Source organism: Pimephales promelas, chromosome 23 (assembly GCF_988280905.1).
Source record: "Pimephales promelas chromosome 23, fPimPro1.hap1.1, whole genome shotgun sequence".
NCBI classification, from domain to species: domain Eukaryota; kingdom Metazoa; phylum Chordata; class Actinopteri; order Cypriniformes; family Leuciscidae; genus Pimephales; species Pimephales promelas.
The window spans coordinates 27,909,448-27,933,512 of record NC_142791.1 but is presented as its reverse complement, the minus strand read 5'-3'; the positions used below and the strand labels follow the sequence as shown (position 1 = coordinate 27,933,512).

Sequence of the window (24,065 nt, the reverse complement as noted above, 5' to 3'; positions counted from 1 at the left end):
TTGAATAAAACTTGTAATTTCATTGTTTTTGGGGGGTGTTTTTGCATAAAAATTAATTTTGCACAAACAAAAAAAAAATTGCATAAAGAAAAAATTTATTTATTTTACATAAAGGCAATTTACATAAAATAAAAAAAAGAAAACAAATTAATTCATCAATTTTGCATGCATGTAGGATTACATTTTGAATAAAACTTTGTAATTTCATTGTTTTTTGGGGGGTGTTTTTGCATGAAAGTTAATTTTGCACAAAGAAAAAAATAATAATTGCATAAAGAAAAAAATTATTTATATTACATATAGGCAATTTACTTAAAATAAAAAAGAAAAAGAATTAATTCATCAATATTGCATGCATGCAGGATTAAATTTTGAATAAAACTTTGTAATTTCATTGTTTTTGGGGGGTGTTTTTGCATAAAAATTAATTTTGCACAAAGAAAAAAATAATTGCATAAAGAAAAAAAATATTTATATTACATAAAGGCAATTTACATAAAATAAAAAAAGAAAACAAATTAATTCATCAATTTTGCATGCATGTAGGATTACATTTTGAATAAAACTTTGTAATTTCATTGTTTTTTGGGGGGTGTTTTTGCATGAAAGTTAATTTTGCACAAAGAAAAAAATAATAATTGCATAAAGAAAAAAATTATTTATATTACATATAGGCAATTTACTTAAAATAAAAAAGAAAACGAATTAATTCATCAATATTGCATGCATGCAGGATTAAATTTTGAATAAAACTTTGTAATTTCATTGTTTTTGGGGGGTGTTTTTGCATAAAAATTAATTTTGCACAAAGAAAAAAATAATTGCATAAAGAAAAAAAATATTTATATTACATAAAGGCAATTTACATAAAATAAAAAAAGAAAACAAATTAATTCATCAATTTTGCATGCATGTAGGATTACATTTTGAATAAAACTTTGTAATTTCATTGTTTTTTGGGGGGTGTTTTTGCATGAAAGTTAATTTTGCACAAAGAAAAAAATAATAATTGCATAAAGAAAAAATTGATTTATATTACATAAAGGCAATTTACTTAAAATAAAAAAGAAAACGAATTAATTCATCAATATTGCATGCATGCAGGATTAAATTTTGAATACAACTTTGTAATTTTTTATTGTTATTTGGGGGGTGTTTTGCATGAAAATTAATTTTGCACAAAGAAAAAAAATAATTGCATAAAGAAAAAATTGATTTATATTACAATTTACTGAAAATAAAAAAGAAAAAATAATTAATCAATTTTGCATGCATGCAGGATTAAACACACACGTTTTGCATAAAAATGTGAAGAAACAAAGAAATAAAAAAAAACAAAAACAAACAAAATGTTATGAATATATCAATATAAATGAAGACAATCAAATAGATAGATAAATAATAAATAAATACATTTAGAAAAAATAAATTTTGAATATTTTGTTTTTGTAAATAAATAAGTAAATCTATCACAACCTATGTTAGGCCCATTTAGGCTTTTTTTTTGACCTGTGATATTTCAATGAAATTCTTTCCGTATTCTTATTTATTTATTTATTTATTTATTTATTTTACGAGTGGTGATGAATGAGATGTGATTGTTCTATCTTCTACAGTAATGCAAATTTGGGTGTAAATGTGTTTAATTGCAAATGTCACAATCTCACAGTCATACATTTTTAACCCAATGTTTGGGGTTGTCCATATCTGAAACAACGCAGCACTTTTTAGAGTGTAGACGTCATGTTCTCTTTGCAAAATCATTTTTCTTCATGGTGAAATATGACCTGACATGTTTCGTGAGATCCACAAAAAATTAAAAACATCACAAAACTCAAAAAGCGCTCTCAAGAGGAAAAAAGCAAACAATGCAAAATGTGAACGCATTGAGGAGAAGCAGATATAATAAGCTGTATATGAACGCGGGTCGGTCAGATGATTGACGTACAGTGACCGTGAAGGGAACAGAACCTTCAACATCTGAACATCTCCATTAAAGCCAGTAAAGCATGTCGCTCAGTGCACACGAGACAGACGTGTGTGTGTGTGTGTGCGCGCGCTGATATATTCACACCCAGTGAAGCCAGTCCAGACTGATGGGCTCTTAATGCACTGAAACACACACACATGCTCTGAGTTAACTTCACATCCCTGCTGCTACCAATTAAAGCCTCGTCCCCTCAGACTTAATGACGCTGATGGCTTGCGACAGGCCAATGCAACATCTTATTTTTCTACAGATTTGTTTAGAAGGAAAAGTTATTAAAGGAAGGAGGACAAAAAAAAGTGTTTTCAATAACAGCTTAACACCTGCGCTGAGAAAGAGTCTCGACTGGTTTCGCTTCGGCACCGGATCTGGATGGAGACCAACACGCAATAACACACTCCATCAGAATAACTAACACTTGCTTTCATTTTATATCATTATTTTATTTATAGAGATGTTTGTTTGGTCAGGACATCAAATGATTATATATTTTTTAAATTCTATTTATTGTTTAGATTATTATTTTATAATATTGGTATTTTAATCTTTGTTTTGTATGATAAACAAGCTTAGTGCTCTGTTTATATATATATATATATATATATATATATATATATATATATATAAACACATACACACACACACATATATATATATATATATATAAATAAAGAACTATAACCAATACACAAATTGTTTATTTAAATTATGTTACATAAAACAATAATATAAAAAGAAACATGATTTTACATATTTTAATTAGAATATACTTTAAATACTTAAAATAATATAATTATTATATGCAATATATATTATTTATTTAGTTAATTTAATTTAAATTAACTTTTATAAATTGTATAAAAAACATTTCAATATATTCAAAATTACATTATAATATTATATATTTTTGCAGTGTATATAGAAGTATGTACAGTGTAGATATATATATATTTTTTTGCATTGTATATACAAGTATGTACAGTGTATATGTATATATATATATATATATATACACATATATACATATACACACACACACATCATTTTACACATTTTTAAATTATCTGTAATAATAAACATAAAGTATATTATTTTTCAAATATTTAATATTTGTTTTGTTTCATGTTTATTGGTGCATATTATATAATAAAAGTAGATGTATTGTTCTATGATGTGGAGCTCCTGCTGTTTTCCACTGTGTGTGTTCAGTGTTGCAGATCTGAGACTCGTTCGCCAGTCGAGGATCTCTGCTGTAAACTTTACACGCTTGTTGGGAATGAAGTTTGTGAAGAATGTGGCAACAACATCCATCAAGTCTTCACGTCATGGGAAAGGACTAAAACTTTAACAACACATACTCAATCTTTTAAAATTGCTTTTTAGGAAGTTTTTTTTAAAGTCTTTAGTACTGAGCAGTGCGCATACAGTCAAACACTGAGCTGTGAATGACTCTCTCTCTCTAAATGTAGAAATCTCATAATATTCTTAGATAATGACTTTTTTAAAGCTGCACTGTGTGATTTTTACCCCCATCTAGCGGTGAAAAGGTATATGACCATCCAGTGAATATTAGTTTCTGTTCCTCTCAATTCCGATTTCGTTTTAACTCCTACGGTGGCCAATGTAGTCCAAGATTAACATGGCTTCCAGTTCGACCTCGTCCATGAGTGTTAACTCAAACGTAAACGCGAAAGGCGAAGCTTAAATTAACGGGTATGTCCCTCTTTGGCTAATGTACTTTCAAGATGGAGGGGCAACATGGCGACCGACATTAGATCCCCTTACCCGTATGTATTTTCAATGGCATATTATACACTCACGAGAATACTTTATTACTTGAACGAAGTAAATCTACATTAATGAGCACATATATTTTTGAAAGAACTAAGTGTGTTTAGCTAAGAATAAACTAAAAGAGTTACACAGTGTAGCTTTAATGTCTCAAACAAAAATAAAACAAAATAAAATGGCAAACGATAACCATCAAGATAACCATCAATCTCACCTTCACTCGCAATCTCTCACACTTTCACACACACTCTCTCACACTCGCACGCGTACTCTTTCCCACTCTCTCACACTCTCACACAGTATCTCTCTCTCACTCTCTCACTCTCAGTATCTCTCTCACTTACAATAAAAACCATATGATAATAGACGACCGTATAATCAGTTGTATTAATCTGGCTTATCAATTTTTTTATAATAAAGAAAACCCTAATATTTTCTAGTTTCTATTATATCTTTCAAATATTTTATTTTCTATTCTATTATATATATATATATATATATATATATATATATATATATAATAGAAAATAAAATAATAGAAAGATATAATAGAAACTAGAAAATAATAATAGTTTTTTTTTTATCATGAACAGCCACTTTAATACATCTGATTATACAGTTGGTATGTGAAATGAAAATAAATAAATAAATTGGAATGAAAAATCGAAATTAATGAAATAAATAAAGTTAAAAAACAAATCTTTTTAACTAAGCAAAGTCCTGATAATTACTCATATGTCAGACTTTACAGGGTTAAATGATGTGACACGTTAACAGCTTCCTATAGTTTCCCAGAACGAACAGTGAAGTGTCTTCACTTGTGCCCGTCCCACTGCTCTCAGCAGGACCACACACACACACACACACACACACACACACAGGCCTGATGCCCTGACCAAACAAACACCAGCAAATCAGTCATGAGACCAGGGTCCAGATTCAATCACCCCCTCCTGCCCCATTCATCCCGTCAGACGAGAGCCGAGAGCGAGACAGTGGACACCCACGCCGCTCATTCACAGCCCAGAACTGCAGTAAATGCTGTAATACAGCACACACACACACACACACACACACCGAAGACCTGGTCAGTGTCAGTGTCTCTGATGACCTCTGACCCCCAGCATCCGGGACGGTCAGGCGTACAGGGACCCGCACGCTAGGTCTGGCCTGACACTGAACAGCAGATCTTTATTGCCCATCTTATATCCGGGCGGCCCATGTCTTACTCGGAGTAATGATGCAGCGTAAAGATAAGGATTAAAGGTGTAGCTCACCCGAAGATGACATTTACCCCATGATTTACTCACGCTGAAGTCATCCTATATGACATTCTTCTTTCAGACAAATACAATCAGAGTTATATAAAAAAAATGTCCTGGCTCTTCCAAACTTCATAATGGCAGTGATGGCTGTTTATGTTTTGAAGTCCATAAAAGTGCATCTGTCCATCATAATATTGCATCTGTCCATTATAAAAGTGCATCTATCCATGATAAAAGTGCATCTGTCCATGATAAAAGTGCATCTATCCATGATAAAAGTGCATCTATCCATGATAAAACTGCATCTATCCATCATAAAAGTGCATCTATCCATGATAAAAGTGCATCTATCCATCATAAAAGTGAATCTATCATCATAAAAGTGCATCTATCCATCATAAAAGTGCATCTATCCATGATAAAAGTGCATCTATCATCATAAAAGTGCATCTATCATCATAAAAGTGCATCTATCATCATAAAAGTGCATCTATCCATCATAAAAGTGCATCTATCCATGATAAAAGTGCATCTATCATCATAAAAGTGCATCTATCATCATAAAAGTGCATCTATCCATCATAAAAGTGCATCTATCCATGATAAAAGTGCATCTATCCATCATAAAAGTGCATCTATCCATCAAAATATTGCATCTATCCATGATAAAAGTGCATCTATCCATGATAAAAGTGCATCTATCCATGATAAAAGTGCATCTATCCATCATAAAAGTGAATCTATCATCATAAAAGTGCATCTATCATCATAAAAGTGCATCTATCCATCATAAAAGTGCATCTATCCATCATAAAAGTGTATCTATCCATCATAAAAGTGCATCTATCATCATAAAAGTGCATCTATCATCATAAAAGTGCATCTATCCATCATAAAAGTGCATCTATCCATGATAAAAGTGCATCTATCCATCATAAAAGTGCATCTATCCATCATAAAAGTGAATCTATCATCATAAAAGTGCATCTGTCCATCATAAAAGTGCATCTATCCATGATAAAAGTGCATCTATCATCATAAAAGTGCATCTATCATCATAAAAGTGCATCTATCCATCATAAAAGTGCATCTATCCATCATAAAAGTGCATCTGTCCATCATAAAAGTGCATCTGTCCATTATAAAAGTGCATCTATCCATGATAAAAGTGCATCTATCCATCAAAATATTGCATCTATCCATCATAAAAGTGCATCTATCCATCATAAAAGTGCATCTGTCCATGATAAAAGTGCATCTATCCATCATAAAAGTGCATCTATCCATCATAAAAGTGCATCTGTCCATGATAAAAGTGCATCTATCCATCATAAAAGTGCATCTATCAATCACAAAGGTAATCCAGAGGCTCTGTCGGGTTAATTTAGGCTTTATGAAGTGCAGTGATGTGTTCGTGTAAGAAGCAGCCACAGATGTTGGGAAACGACACACTTACGCTTAAGTTCCTGTCCCAGATCTGTATGGTGCCGTCCTGGCAGCCGGCGGCGATGAGCTTGCCGTCTCGGCTGTACGTGCAGCACGTGGGCGTCACTTTCTTGCCCTGCAGAGATCGAGGCTTGAACACGGACTTGTGCTTCTTCTCGGAGCTCAGATCCCACGTCCGCACAGTCCTGAGGACAACACCGATCACATCACATCAGGGAAAAAAAAATCAAAGAAATCAAATCACAAAATAAAATCAAAAATTAAAATCAATTAAAATTGTTAGATTGTAGAATTAGATCAAATTCAAATTAAAATACATTAAACAACTTTTTAATTAAAAAAATCAAATTAAATTAAAAATACAATTTATTTATTTAATCAGATAAACCCATTAAATTTGGATAAAATAAAATAGTATAATAGATATTTTCAAAGAAATGAAGTATTAAAAAAAATCTAATCAAGTGTTGATCGTCAGGTGCACAGCCGTGACACACACTAGTAAAGACGTCGACGAGTTCACCGTTCCAAACGAATTAAGACGGTGCCAATGATGGCCATTATTTTCCTCATTTTAATCACATTAACAGATAATTCATGATGCTTGCCATGATTCTTGCCATTACTCATTATTCTGTCTATATATGTGCTGCAGAAACATTCCTGCAGTAAATCATGCAAATACTCATTTAAAGTGAAGAAAAGTGTAGAAAATGAAGTTTAGGAGCGTCTGAGAGACGAGAGGAATCACTCGCCCAGATCCACTAATAACACAACACAGATCAACACAATTATCTCAAATAAATATTGATCAAATACTCATTATTCATTTGTTAGATAAGATATCAGACAATTATTATTTATCGATTAGATAATGAGTGTATTTATTTTTTTGATCAGATAATGATTTATTTATTAATCAGATGATATGTATATATTTATCTGTCAGATTATGATTTTTTTAATTTATCTAAATCACATGCATGTTCTGTAAAGCTGCTTTGAAAGGATGTGTATGTGAAAAGCGCTAAACAACTAAACGTGAATTGATTTAAGTAATCAGATCAATTTTTTTTATCTAACAAATAATAATTTTTTATCTATCAGATGATGATTATTTATCTATTTAACTCAGATAATGATTTATCTATTTATCTATCAGATAAAAAATTTAACATATAATGATTTTTTATTTTCCGATCAGATGATTATTATTTACCTATTTATCTATCAGATGATGATTTTTGAATGCTTTAAATTTCATTTATTTCTCTATTATTTCTCTATTAATTTAATTATATGAATGTGAATGAATTATGAATATGAATGAAGTCTGTATATGGGCCACTGACAGATTCAAACTAAAATAAATCCACAAATGATTCATAAATGAATGAATACGGAATTGCAAAGCGCCTCGTCCGATCGGACTCCAGCGGCAGCGATATCTGCAGTATCAATACTCGAGTGATTGGCCTGTGGTGACGAACGGATCGGCCGCTCGGACACACGAGAGTTTCTTCAGTCATAAACGCGGAGCGAGAGACAGTACATCAGCGTGACAGGCATATCTGAAGCATCCATGAAATCCCGATGTTCTTCCCGACATCTGCTGAACACATTACAGCTGTTGAGCAGGACGCCGCCAGACACACACACACACACACGAGCCAGATGAGCGGAGCGATGCGATTCCCAGATCACACACACCGCTCACGGTGAAGGTGTAGACCGGAGGTCAGAGGTCAAGCGGAGGCCGACATCATGCTAATGCAGTCGTTCAGTGTCTTCAGATTACATGCAAAAGTGCCGGTCTAACTCAGATAAACACTTCAGAATTACACATGCTAAATTACGCAGTGTGTGTGTGTGTGTATGCATGTATTTATTTACACACAGAGAGAGAGAGAGAGATAGAGATGGATTCATATATATATATATATATATATATATATATATACAGTATAATAATTATATACATATATAAGAAAACTATAGCTATTATAATTAAAAAATAAGTAAACTAAATATATAAAACAGTTCCTAATATTAAATGTATTTTAAGAGGTAAATGTAAAAACAAACATTTACATTTACTCCTCTAGCTGACGCTAAAGTGACTTAAAAATTAATTATTTATTTTAAGGATGCAATAACATAAGAAATACGCATGTAAATGTATGTGAAAAATGTTATATAAAAATGGAAATATTAAAATGTGTAATAACATTATTATATAACAATATCAAAAATAAAATATATATATATAGATTAAATATATCATATATATTACATAATAATAATATAAATAATAAAATAATAATTAAATTAATAAATATGTATGTGAAGTATAACAATATAAATTACAATCATATATAATTAAATAATATATTATATAACAAATATGTATATTTACAGTTTATTAAAATAAAAACACCAATATAATAAATGTATAATAAATAAAATAATAAATCAGAACATATATCATATTAACTATTAAATTGAATAAGTATATATAATAAATAATAAATAAACACAAATGCAATTATGAATATGTAAACTAATGTAAATGTTAAATATCTAATGTATCATTCATATGTTCTGTGAGATCTAGAGTTTGTTGACGCCTGTAAGACGATGAAGCCCTCGTGTCTGTCATCAGAAACGTCCGTCTCACTTTCCTCCTCATATCTGCAGTCTCTCGTCCAGGTGAGAGATGACCAGCACAGGTCAAACGTGTTTAGAGAGAGAGAGAACCAACAGGCCGATCGTGTACCACTCTGACCAGCTGTGACCTCAGGGATCAAAGGTCACCCGAGCCACGCATAAACACACTGATAACCTCCATAGTGGATTCCAGCAGACACACACTCACTGTGTTTAGACAAGACGCCGCTTCCAGGCCAAACAAATGTCAGACCAAACCGCCTGTGTGTCTGTCCGAGGATGGGAAACTCATCACATGACAAAGAGCAGATTAAAAACACAGCAGATTAACATCACAGAACGTAAAGCAACTCGTCTGCACAAACTGCAGGTCTCACAGCAGGCCAGATGCTGATCACGCACCTTTCTGCAGCCGTTCAAGAGGTCTTAAGCAAATAAACAGGCAAAATACTGATAGTTTTGTTCAATTCAAGATTATATGGAAGCTTGTTTCCACCACAGAATAAAAAATTTAAAACGTAATTGCGACCTTTATCAGAATTGTGTGATAAAGTCGCAATTGCGTATTAAAAAGTCAGAAATGGGAGAAATAAACTTGTAATTCAGACTTTTTTTCCTTAGAATTGAATGTTTATATCTCGCAAGTCTGACTTAAAGTAGAAACTATGGAAGTCAATGAGACCAGAAACTGTCTGGCTACTGATATTCTTCTAAATATCAGAAAATCGTCTGAATGGATTCGAAAACGATAAAACTCAACTGTTTAACTCTGGGGGAGTTGTAAAATGAGCCTATTTCCAAAAAAAGTGGAGTATCCCTTTAATAACACGCAGGGCCGGCACTAGCCATTTGGGTGCCCTAAGCACAAATGCTTGGTGGTGCCCCCATACCCCCCACCCCACCCCCCAACCACCCATACCCATGTATTTTAGCATTGACCCTGCATTCAGAAATACAAGACAAAATATTCATGGATTCTACTGAATCATTAACCATCATACAAAAATATTGCACACATTAGTCTTTTATATAATATAGGCCTATGTGTCACTGGAACATTTAAAACTCAAAATTCTATTCTACCTTTAAAAGAGGTCTGATGAGGCACAATATAATAATTCTGTACATAATTTGTAGGGCTGGGAAAAGATTAATCGTGATTAATCGCATCCAAAATAAATGTTTGTGTCTACATTAATGATATAGGCCTATGTGTGTGTACTGTGTATACTTATTTTGTATATATATATATATATATATATATATATATATATATATAAATGCACATTTGCATGTATGTATTTAAGAAATATTTGTTATTTATATATAAAATATTTTAATTTATATATAATATAAATTATCTATAAATATATACAGTATATACATGCAAATATTTCTTAAATATATATGTGCATATGTGTGTATATTACAAAATAATTATACACAGTACACTCACAGATCATGTAGAAACTTTTATTTTGGGTGTGATTAAGCTTTTCCCAGCCCTAATAATCTAATCTAATAATAATTCTAATTGCAGTTTCACCAACAGATGTCGCCCTTGGGCCTTTGACCGCATTATCCGCATAGAACAACAACAACGAAAAAACGTATCTAGCGGTCTTCCTTTTCTTCTCAAACAAACTAACTGCATCTTAAACAGCCCAAGTTGAAAAATTCCCCCGGACCCCCGTTAAAATAAAAGATTCTACATGCTGAGCAAAGCCCTGGATCATTTGCACAACTACTAGCGACGCCCCCCTGGACATGCATACACGAAGCAAGGGCGCCTACAAAACTAACACTTTTATTTAAAACATTGTCTTAACTGCAAGCGAGTATTATCCCGCTGTCTCTTCTTTTCCCCTTTTCCCCCCGACTCTTGGTGCCTTTTCGAGGCCATGTCTGATGTCGATCAGGTGTCTGCCAAATTTGACACTGATTGAGGAACAGACCACTGCAAGGTGGGGAAGGGGGGGCACCAGAGGGAGACTGGCACAGGAGATTCACCTTTTTCTCCAATTTGGTCTAGCCTAGGCATATTACTTTTGTATTGCTTTTGTATATTAACATGCTTTAGACATATTTTATTTGTTATTTATACTAGTAGCCAGGGGCGAAAATTTCATCAAAATGTTGGGGGGGACAATAAACATAACAATTCTCAAGAGCAAATTTTGAAGGGGACACCAATAATACAGGCAAAAACATACAGAGGAAAGCCTTACTAGTGTAGCATGGAGACCATTTCATTATAATTCTTAAAGTTTCTTTCTGGTTTAAGCCAGCGGCGAATCTGTTTACATACTCTCCTCACGCAGCGCAGCGATTTCATTTCATTCATTGACTCATTCTTTAACTATATTAAATGATATAAACCAACTAAATCACAGTGAAAGCGTTACAATATAAATGCACAGCGCACCCGGACTTTCTCATCAGTGAGTCTATGGCCAGCAATATTGTAATGTTTAATGACATGAAGATAGTGTCTGTTCTAAGTTATTATTGTACTGTACAATTAAATATAATCGTTGCTGAGTTTGCATTCTGAAAACTTTACCTCAGAGAATCCGTTTACTGAATGAATTGAGAATCTCACCTGAAAAATCCAATAACACCAGCAATTGCATTCAAGCAGCTGATTTCTGTAAATAAATGCAAAACTAAATGCATATTGCAGCATAGGGCGAAGTCAGGATCCGTCAGCACCAATTTGAGACAAAAAATAATTTAAATTGTATATAAAACTATGTAAATGGCGCTCTGTGGCGCAGCAGGGTTTTGAACACGGTCCTGACTGAGCCGTTGCTGGGCGCCGCGGACAGACGCCGAACGGCGCCGCCGGTGTGTGTACACTCATAGAGAATAATGTGTTCGAATTTTAAAGACGTGGCGCTGCGCGACGCTTCTCGTCCGGTGTGCGACCCCTTTACTGGAGTTCCACAACTACTCAAAAACTATGTTTTTCTCTCCGGCCACCGGAATGTGTGTGTCTAAGGGGACGGAGGCGTCTGAGGTAAAAGGGACGGAGGCAGTGGACCAATGCACTGTGAGGCAAGGGAGGGGGGTCTTAAAATGTTTAGAACGCTTTTTTCGATATTGCCCCGTTTGCATTTGTGTTATTTTATTTCTTAATTATTTTAAGAATATATCATTACATTATTTACAATACACATATTTTAATGTTTTTTTTTTGCGGGGGACAACCCTCAGATAGGGGGGGTCCTGACCCCCCCGACCCCCCCGCGATTTCCGCCTATGCTAGTAGCCTATTGTGATGATTTTTCACGACCCAGATTTTTTGGTGCCCCCCCAAGCACTTGGTGCCCTACGCGCAGTGCGTGATGTGCGTGTGCGGAGCGCCGGCCCTGATAACACGCAATTGTGAGATATAACGTCGAAATTCTGAGAAAAAAAAATTCAGTCTTTTTATTCTTGGAATTGGACTTTTTAACCTGCAATTGCGACTTTCGCACAATTCAGAATTGAAAGATATAGTCGCAATTGCAAGAGAAAAAGCCAGAATTGTGAGTTTATCTCGCAATTCTGATTTTATATCATGCAATTCTGACTTTATATCACGCAATTCTGACTTTATATCTCGCAATTCTGACTTTATATCTCGCAATTCTGACTTTATATCTCGCAATTCTGACTTTATTACTCGCATTTTTTGTCTCTCAATTCTGGACTTTGTAACACACAATTCTGACTTTATATCTCGCATTTCTGATTTTGTCTCGCAATTCTGACTTAACACACAATTCTGATTTTGCCTCCCAATTCTAACTTTATAACACGCAATTCTGACTTTATATCTCACAATTCTGACTTTATATCTCACAATTCTGACTTTATATCTCGCAATTCTGACTTTATATCTCGCAATTCTGACTTTATATCTCACAATTCTGACTTTATAACTTGCATTTCTGACTTTATATCTCGCAATTCTGACTTTACATCACGCAATTCTGACTTTATAACTCGCATTTCTGACTTTATATCTCGCAATTCTGACTTTACATCACGTAATTCTGGCTTTATAACTCGCATTTCTGATTTTGTCTCACAATTCTGACTTTATAAAACGCAATTCTGATTTTGTCTCGCAATTCTGACTTAATAACTCGTACTTCTGACTTTATAACTCGTACTTCTGACTTTATAACTCGTAATTTTGACTTTATATCCCACATTACTGACTTTGTCTCGCAATTCTGACTTTAAAACACAGAATTCTGACTTTAAAACACAATTCTAACTTTAAAACACAATTCTGACTTTACAACATGCAATTATGAGTTTGTGTCTCTCAATTCAGAATCACAAGATTTAAACACTCAATTGTGAGATAAAAAGTCACAATTATCTTTTAAAATGTTTTATTCTGTGGCGTAAACAAGCTTCCATTACATCCTCATGGATGAAACACATCATTGGAGGGGGTGAATGTCAGATTCAGCTCATTGATTGTTGTACAAGTGACATATCCGAGAGAAACTGCTTGTGGGCGGGGCTTGAGTAAGTCTGTGGGGAATTGATAGGATGGTGGTGGTTTGCTATTGGTGGATGTCATGTGAGTGACAGTTGCCCGCCCACATCATCAGAGAAGAGAAACATTTGAAATGGAATCTTTTGTAACATTCTTTAATGTCACTTTTGATCAATTGAATGCGTCCTCACTGAATAACGATATTCATTTCTTCTGAACGCTAGTGTACCAACAACATTGTTTTTAATATTAAAGCTAAAGTTAATATATAATTGTTGGATGGCAGACGCAGCATCTGCTTCCTCTGGGATGTTTACACAGAAATCATATTCCGGACCATGACATCAGCACTCACGTGGCCAAAAGAAATCAGGTCGTCATGGTAACTTATGCCTATCAAAGACATCCCAGAACGAACGCATCCGAACATGAGAGGTAAACAACCCGGGAAATATTTTCCGATGACGTGCGGCGCGTTTGAGGCATTAACCCTGACGTCTGCAATTAGCAGCGGCTGAGATTTATGAAGCAGCTTCCCTGAAAACACATCATATATATTTATGATCAGACATTCTAGACAAAAGTGAGACACGTTTCTCCTAAAGTGAATCGAGGACCACGCCGTTCAAATAGGGATTCATACAATCCCAGTTAGGAATGAATAGGACAGGATTAATTAGTAAATCTTTTTTCAATTCCATGTCTTGCATAAATAAATTAACAATTGTTTTAATTGTTGTTGTTTTTTTAAGAAAGATAAAAATAAACAGTTTTTCTTCATTTATATTTTATATAAAAATTAAAAAATATCTTAAATAAGAAGAACCTGTATAAATAAATAATAAAAAATATAAACATACAAATAAATACACTATAAATGGTCTGTGAATACTCCAGTTATCTGAGCTCTTTCATCTGCAATTAAAGTAATTGTCTTCTTATTTATTGAATATGTGTCAGTTGTATGTTTAGTGCGATATTTTTTTTTTTCATGTGCAAGGTTTTTTTAATTTTAGGGCTGGGCAACGATTAATTGCATTCAAAATAAAAGTTTGTGTTTACATAATATATTTGTGTGTGGTGTGTATAATTATTTTGTCTATATAAATACACACACATGCATGTATATATTTAAGAAATATTTGCATGTATATACTTTTTATTTTTTATACAGAAATAATATTATAAATAAATATTTGATATATTAACAACACATTCTTCTTAAATACATGCATGTGTGTATTTATATATACAAAATAGTTATACACACTACAGACACATATATTATTTAAACACAAACTTTTATTTTGGATACGATTAATCGCGATTAATCATTGTCCAGCTCTACATAATTTACAGAGAAAGATTAGCTTTCAAAAAAATACAGTTATTGACCATTATTGTGTGTGGCAAGTTTGTAAATAGAATTTAAATAGACAAAAAAAAAAACAAGAATAAATTTACAGATTTTTATTTAGAAAAAAAGAGAAAAATCCCGAGCGAAAGAAACTAACACATTAAAGTAGAAAAATGTGACATTTTTGGGTTACACATTTTTCATTTGGCTCACCTTTTGGATTAACTAAAGGGTTTACAACCACCCAAAAAAGGACCTTTGCAAAAAAATACAAATAAAGTATACCGCGTGCTCACGAGAAAACTATCAGAAGAATTTATTGAATCTATTGAATTTTTTTCAAACACCCGGATCTAACGAGCTCAAAATGAAGCGAACATGTATTTTTCTGAAATGCAATCCATTTTCTTTACTCTTTGCATGCATCCACCTGCATCCATGGAGCTGACCTGAAGCTTGGAGTTGATGCTGAATAAATGCAATCGCGTCTTCAATAAGTGATCGTGTCGAAATGCAAGAACAGACACTTTGTCTTTGTAATGAAGTCTTAGTTTAAAATAGATTTCGGTTAATTGATGCGCATCCACATCCATGCTCTTGTTTTCCTCATAGTAATGACAGTGACGCAAACTATACGCAAACTGGAAATTGTAATGCGTGCGCACGAGATAGTCTTTATTTTTTTTTATTTTTGCAAAGGTCCCTTTAGGGCCTCCGTACATCCGACCTAGGCTTAAGAACGAGTGTAATTAGCATGTATTTACACATTTGCATAATTTCCTACATTTTTACGGGCATAAATTTACCGCATTTCACCGGGATTTGGCCGAAATAAAAGCTTGACATTTGTAAATGGTTAAAGCTCAAGAGTTTGAACAGTCGAAAGACTAAATATTAGTGTAAATATTAATATAAAAATTAGAGCCCGACCGATAAAGGATTTTGAAGGCAGATACCGATAGAAAAATTTGTTGATTTTAAAATCTGATATTCCGATATATCGGTCGATATTTTTTTTTTTTTTTTTTCAGAAACGCGCAACAAAACATTAACAGATTTCCCTAACATTAGTTATTTGTAGTTATTTATGAGTTTTAACTGAAATAATATGATAAAGCATCTTAAAAAGAAACTTGTTTCTTTTATTGTCACAACAGAAGAGACTAATGATAGTGGCATTAGCTAGCTTTGTGGTTAGCTAGTCTATGATGAGCAATAGTTTAGCAATGGATAACGTCATACTGCGAATTGTAAAACATACATTTTCAATATAAACAGGCCAAGGAGAGATGATACGTCTCATTGCTATAACTGTCACGCGCTATTAAAGAAATACTTCAGTCACATTGTCAAAAGTTAAAAGGACACTCAGTCAACTACACTGTAACAACTATTACTAGCTAATTCCGCTTCACTCTCGGCTTATTTAACAGAAGCAAAACTGGACATGATAGTCAAATGTTGTCATGCTTATTTGAGTTAAGAGAACTGATGGGGATGTTCTTTTAATTGTTATTCAAGCAATGTATGTATCGTGACCAACTCAACGAGTGTTTCCAACAGGAACGGTGTAGAGCGCCCTCTGGTGGACAAACTATACAACTCCAACACTCGTGACATGGTTCAAGCGTGTTTCGTCCGTTTTTATTTTATTTTTGAAATATTAATTTATCGGCCATTATAACTGCAGATACCGATAGTTTGGAAAATGCCTAATATCGGCCGATAACATCGGTCTGCCGATATATCGGTCTGGCTCTAATAAAGATACCACATTATTCCATTTGATTGGGTTCCTAAAACACGAGTGTGACTATAATGGACTCTGAGACGCTACTGTTTTCAGGCAAACTCAGACGCAGCGAATCACCTAAAAAGAGGTTCGAGTCCACTTTGAAGTCCACCACAGTGAAAATAAAACACTTCCGATCAGAGAACCGTGAACATGCGAGTGTGTGTGTGAGTTGTCAGTATTTTACATGTGAGGGGTTCGGCTGACAAACGCTTGGGAATCCCTGACACACACTTTTAAAAGCAGCTCAGACAGAAAGCAGAAGCTTGTGGACGGGCCTCTGCACTTCACGCCACACACACACACACACACACACACACACACACACACACACACACACACTCAGATCGGGGCCTCTGCACTTCATGCCACACACACACACTCAGATCGGGTCCTCCTGTGGGATGGTGTGCGGGGACTTCCCCAGGTGCGTGAGAAAAGGGCAGGCTTAAAAGAAAGTCGTGAGGCCCCAGAGCCTTTGTGTGTGTGTGTGTGTGTGTGTGTGTGTGTGTGTGTGTTAGAGTGAGAGTTAGAGAGTGTGTGTGTGTGTGTGTGTGTGTGTGTGTGGCATGAGAGAGAGAGTTAGAGTGTGCGCGTGTTTGAGTTCGAATGTGTGCACGGTTGTGGTTGTGTATGTGTGTGTGTGTGTGTGTGTGCGCTTGTGCGTGTGAGTTAGAGTGTGTGTGAGAGTTAGAATGCGTGCACGGTTGTGTGTGTGTGTGAGAGAGTTAGAGTGTGTGTGTGTGTAAGTAAGACTAGTGTATGCGTGTGGTTGTGAGTTAGAGTGTGTGTGCATGTGTGTTAGAGTGATGTGTGTGTGTGTGTGTGTGTGAGTGTGTAGTTGTGAGTTAGAGTGAGTATGTGTGTGGTTGTGTGTGTGTGAGTTAGACTAGAGTGTGTGTGTGTGTGTGTGTTAGAGTGTGTGTGAGAGTTAAACTAGAGTGTATTAGAGTGTTCCCAACAGGGGGGCCTCGGCGAGCTCTGTGGGGGTCGCGTCATATTTTGAAAAGTTTTGAGCAACGAGCACTAAATAAAAGTCCTTACATTTTTTCCGTTCAAAATGTATATAATGAGCGAGTTGATCATGAATCCATTTTTCAATCCGTGTTTTTGTCTTATGCTGAACCACTATGGTACACCTAATAAGGGTTTATATTGGGACTATTTTACACTCGCTGCGGAGTACTACAGTACCTGCGTGACTCGCCATAGACGGACACAGAGAGAAGTACTTCCGGCTACTATGTTCTTCCGAAAGACGCATTATTCTGTTAATAAAACATAAGTTTATTATCGCTCGCTAAAGCGCCAAAAACGTAAAATAAAGCCTCACATTGATAAATAACTTGCAAGTATTGAGGCCACAGACGGCCATTTAGTAATAGCCTATATTCTTTCCTTTTTTTTTTACCTACACACCAATGTGAATAGGCCTATTTGTTTTTGCTTTTCAATATATAGGCTTCTCCTAGGCTTACGTTTTTAAATTAAAAAGGGCCAACTGATGTTTTTGCTATTGTATTTTAAATATTATAGGCTATTATTTGTGCATAAACTTGGTTATAGTAAACATACAGTTTGTTTGAAAACAACATATTTACTGCAAGCTTACAAGAGCGATCATTAACACAAAAGAAAAAAAAAAATATCATTAACTGTGAAGGGGTCCCTAAAATATTTTCTCAGATAAAAAAAAAAAGTTGGGAACCACTGTGTTAGAGTGTGTGTGAGAGTTAAACTAGAGTGTGTGTGGTTGTGAGTTAGAGTGAGTATATGTGTGTGTGTGATTCTGAAGAGCTAGTGTTGTAGTAGGTCGGGTCAGGCCGAGAGTGTTTGGGAGCTGAGAGCCGCAGATGATGAAGAGGCCGGTGGCGGAGACTCTTAATGAGCTTGTAAAGACTCGGACTCAATTAATCGGCCTCACGCTGATCAGTGTTCCAGACTCGCCCACGGGGCCTCATTCAAGAGCACGCTTGTGACGGAGACACGCAAGACTGGCTCTGTGAGGAGGAATGTTCATGAACCCGATGCGTATCCACACGACGCCCCGACATGCTCACGGCCACACGGCTGTCCAACCAACAACGGCTAAACCGAGCTCAACACACACATTACCACATTTCCTATCAAAACTGGGTGAGAAACTGTGTTGGGTGTAATGCATTATTTAATTAGTAATTAATTACTTTTTATTAGGAAAAGTAAAAGTAAGAGATTACTATTATTATATAATTATATTTAATAAAAGTTCAATTTTACTTTATTAAGTCCAGCTGCTACAGTCTGCTAAATAATTGTTTTCATATGTCTCATTTTTTTTAAATGTACATAAAGTTATATTAAATATTATATTTATATTTTATAAACATTGAATTATAAATAAAAATAAAGATGTTAAATATATAAAGCATTAACTAAATCAAAATGCAAAAATAAAATAAATGAAAAATAGAGATTTCTTCATTCAATAAAGACATTTATTAATATTTGTATCTTTAAATATCTTTATTTTTGGAAGTGCAGCTACCATATATTAAACATTTGACTAATTTTTAAATATATATAAAATATTATAATATAATAAATAGTATTTATAGCTTATAAAAATGTAATTGCAAATAAATAAAAAAGAGATAAATCAATAAACATGTGAAATGCATAAATCATTAATTAATAAATAAAATGCATAAATGATAAATAAATTCATAAAGATTTCAATCAGTAAAGATGTGAAATGTATAAATAAATCATTAATAAATAAAATGCATAAGTGAAATAAATTACAAATCAATAAATTCATAAAGATTTCAATCAATAAAGATATGAAATTAATGAATATATATAATATAATGTATAAGTAAACTTTAATATTTTTAGCAGTGGTGCTTTAAAGAGGAATTCAGAAACATCTTTTAGCCTTTTTAGCCCCATAAATTTAACAAATTAATAAATTCATCAACAAACATTTCAAGACAATAACTGTCAGATAAATAAATAAATAATTATTGAAGAGGCTATAGATGTGTGTAGTTGTAGGAGTGTGTGATATAAAGCACAGAATGTTTAAGAAAATATTTGATTATTATTATTATAATTTTTTTTTTTTTTTTACTTTTTATGACTCCCAGGGTTAATGTGGAGAGGGGGGGGGGGGGTTGAGTAAGTTATGTTTTATTAAGTGTATGTTATGTTCTTGTGTTGTAAAATTCATTCATCAGCAATTTTTTTTTCTTTAAAAACAGAAAAATTGCAGTAATGAGTGAAGATGATGATGTCACGGTGGGCCTCATCCAATCACAGGAGAGATGCGTTTAACAAGCCTAAAAGTTTGGCCAACCCCCCCGAGGCTCATTAACTCAGATAAGACCAGCAATTTAGGGAAGATCCCAAGCATATGGGATTGTTCCTAATCTTTTTTCAGGACAACAGCCGAAACAAACGAGCGCACATCTAAAAATACAGCTCTGCAAAACGAACATCTAAAAAACATTTATAAATAAAGTCCTACTGAACGTCTGCTATAATAGTCTGGGTTTCTGCCACAGATGAGACATAAATCGGCCACATTTCACCATCACCTCTTCAAACAAATATAAATTTTATGAGCACTCATACACACATCGCTGCCACAAATTCATGCACACGTATTAAAGCTGACCCATCCCTCCGTATAACGACCTGCAGTGTTTATTCTGAAGCAGAAACTAAAATATTATTGCAATAACACGATGGAGAATTTCCAGTGTGAGTGAAGAGTGTGTAACAGGTGGCAGATCTCAGAGCACTCAGCGGCTCCGAGTCCAGCGTGGCATGATGGGAATCTGTGGCATTCGGCCTCGAGACCAGCGGGTTTCAGGCGTTGTGGGTAAAAGAACAATGCAGTGGAGAGGTCACGCAGAGGTCACCGCTATTCATCATCCGACACTGGAAACTTCCAAAACTTTTCAGATATTTCTTCTTATTTATATTTTGCATATGGAACATTTAAAATTAAGAATTAGAAAGATTGTAATGTATATTTCATATTCAAAGTTTGCAGACAGTCAGATTTAACTTTCATCAAGGATGCATTAAATTGATTAATACATTTAGAATGTTTCAAAAGATTTTTTTAAATGCTGATAATACACTGATAATAATCATAAATGTTTCTTGAGCGTCAGCATTCTGAAGGATCATGTGACACTGAAGACTGGAGTAATGATGCTGAAAATTCAGCTTTGATCACTGGAATAAATTAATAAATAAATTATGCCAAGCACAAAGACGATGACAAGACATGCCAACATGTGTCAGACCAACTGCAGCAAGGAGCAATTGAAGACATTTAAAGATGAATTTAGGCAAAATGGCTGAAAAATCACATACATTAACTAAAAATGTGATTATCATTTTCGACCAATAGGTGGCGTAGTTACAAAATCGATGTTGTGTGGTCAGAGTTTGGTGACGATGAAAAAACCTTCAGACCAGCGGCATTAAAATACGCAGATTTAATCAAAAGTTAAGAGTAATATTTGAAATTTTGTTATAACTTTGACCAAAAGGTGGCGCTGTCTTGAAATCATTTGAGCACCTTCAGGGGATGGTGCTGATGGCACAAAACTGAGTTTCGTAATGTTAAACCAATGCATTCGTTAAGTATAGCATGTTAGGTTCTATTATAGTGCCACCAAGAGGCAAAATCCCACTATTTTTCCATGTGTCCTCAGAATGGGCCTATACATGTGTGTGCCAAATTTGGCTAAAATATCTCAATTCGCTTCAGACTTATAGACATTTATGTGAAAAAACATAAAAAAATGATTTACACGTGACTTGATTGAATTTGACTACCCCTTACTATCAATATTTTTGCATTTGAGCGGATCACAGGACACATGTGCACATGTGTACACACATGTGTAGCTGCAGTTGTGCGATACACAACTGCAGCTGTTCCTCAACCTAAACGCTCTCCTCTTCTGAATGTGCCTGCGACATGAGCTGAAACGTGCCAAGGGAAGCCTTCCAGAATCTTTATTAAGACTGAATAAAACAGAACCACATCTGTGCGACCAGTGAACATGACTCAAACATTCACCGGCAACGCCCCTAAACACAGTAAAACAGCGCGCTTTTATAGGGGAACACAACGAGGACATAATCTGACGCAGGGCAAAGGTTTACACGCATGTAACATTTCACAGGCCTGTCGTTTCGAGGCTGTGAACACTGAAACATCTGAATGGAAAACACTGGTAGAAATGCATTCGGCTGAACGTATCATGGCAAAATGAATTATATTCTACTTGAGATGACAAACATTCAAATATAATCAAAAAGACTCCATAAGAATCATTTATTAATAAGAATCTTTTAGACAGATTCTTGAAATTGTCAAAAAGACAGAGAGAGCTACATACTGAATCTCTGAATCTGAACCAGGACTCACTTACTGACTGGATGACTGCCGTTATGCTAATTGATTCAATTAAAACAAAGAGATGTGATCAAACAGGCTGATTCTTATGAACAATTGGCTCTTATGAACAGATTATTTAATTGGTCAAATAAACTGTTTGACAAATGACTCACTGAATCTGGATCAGACTCACTAGATGACTGCCATTAATGGAAAACATAAAATGCAATTAAAAGGATTGACTCTTATAAACAAGACTCTTTTGAACAGATTCTTAATTTTGTTCAAAAAGACAGAGAGCGCTATTGTTTGAATCAGACTAACAAATAACTCACTGAATCTGAATCAGACTAGATGACTGCCATAACTGGAAAACATTAAAATGTGATTAAAAAGACTGAAATAAATTACTCTTATGAACAGATTCTGACAGATTTAAATGACTCACCAAATCTGAACCAGGACTCACTTACTGACTGGATAAAATACAGATTTGTATGAACAAATGATTCTTATGGAGTGACTCTTGAAAAGACCATTCTGACAAATGATTCCCTGAATCTGAATCAGACTCACTGAACAGATGACTGTTTTATTCGATAAAAACAAATAAAATCTGGTTCTTATGAATAAATTATCCTAGTGTACAATTTTTTTTAATTAGTCGAAAAAACAAATTGGTCTGACAAATGAATCACTGAATCTGAATCCAACTCTCTTAATGACTTGAACGACTGCCACAACATGATTTTATTCGATAAAAATAATAAAATGTAATCAGACTGACTCTTATGAACAATTGGCTCTTATAAAACGATTCTTGAATTGGTAAAAAAAAAAAAAACATTTTGACAAATGACTCACTGAATCTGAATCCGACTAGATGACTGCTATAAGAGGAAAACATTAAAATGTGATTAAAAAGACTGAAATAAACTACTCTTATCAACAGATTCTTAATTTGGTCAGAAAGAAAGAGTGCTATTGTTTGAATCAAACTAACAAATGACTCACCAAATCTGAACTAGGACTCACTTACTGACTGGATAAAATACAGATTTGTATGAACAAATTATTCTTATGGAGTGATTCTTCAAAAGACCATTCTGACAAATAATTCCCTGAATCTGAATCAGACTCACTGAACAGATGACCGTTTTATTCGATAAAAAAAAGAAAAAAAGAAATGTGATCAAAAAGACTCGGTTCTTATGAATAAATTATCCTTGTGTACAATTTTTGAATAAGTCAAAAAACAAATTGATCTGACAAATAACTCACTGAATCTGAATCAGACACACTTACTGACTTGAATGACTGCCAAAACACGATTTTATTCGATAAAAATAATAAAATGTGATCAAACAGACTGACTCTTGTGAACAATTGGCTTTTATAAACTGATTCTCGACCTGGTCAAAAAAAATAATTTGACAAATGACTCACTGAATCTGAATCAGACTGGATGACTGCTATAAATGGAAAACATTAAAATGTAATTTGAAAGACTCTTATGAACAGATTCTTAATTTGGTCAAAAAGAAAGAGCGCTATTGTTCGAATCAACCTAACAAATGACTCACTGAATCTGAATTAGACTCACTGGATAAAATACTGACAAATGACTCACTGAATCTAACAAACCTACCTCTAAAAACCTAACAAATGACTCAATTAATCTGAAATTGACACACTGGATAAAATACTGACTCATATGAACAAATGATTCTTATGGAGCGATTCTTGAAAGACCAGTCTGAAAAAAGACTCACTGAATCAGACTCACTTTCCTGATGACTGCCATAAAATGTGATTTTAATGAAAAGAAAACCATTAAAATGTGATTTGTTTAACATGC

The 24,065-nt window shown here is 34.1% G+C and overlaps 1 protein-coding gene across 2 annotated transcripts in view; it reads right to left on the bottom strand.

The window, feature by feature from the left end:
* The window catches only part of wdr70 (WD repeat domain 70), an 83,214-nt gene that overhangs the window by 40,791 nt on the left and 18,358 nt on the right, over positions 1–24,065 (bottom strand). For both annotated transcript variants that reach the window (XM_089126326.1, XM_089126327.1), the window contains exon 10: positions 6,500–6,674. In XM_089126326.1, coding sequence (XP_088982452.1) covers positions 6,500–6,674 — 175 coding nt within the window. The remainder of the gene's footprint in view (positions 1–6,499; positions 6,675–24,065) is intronic.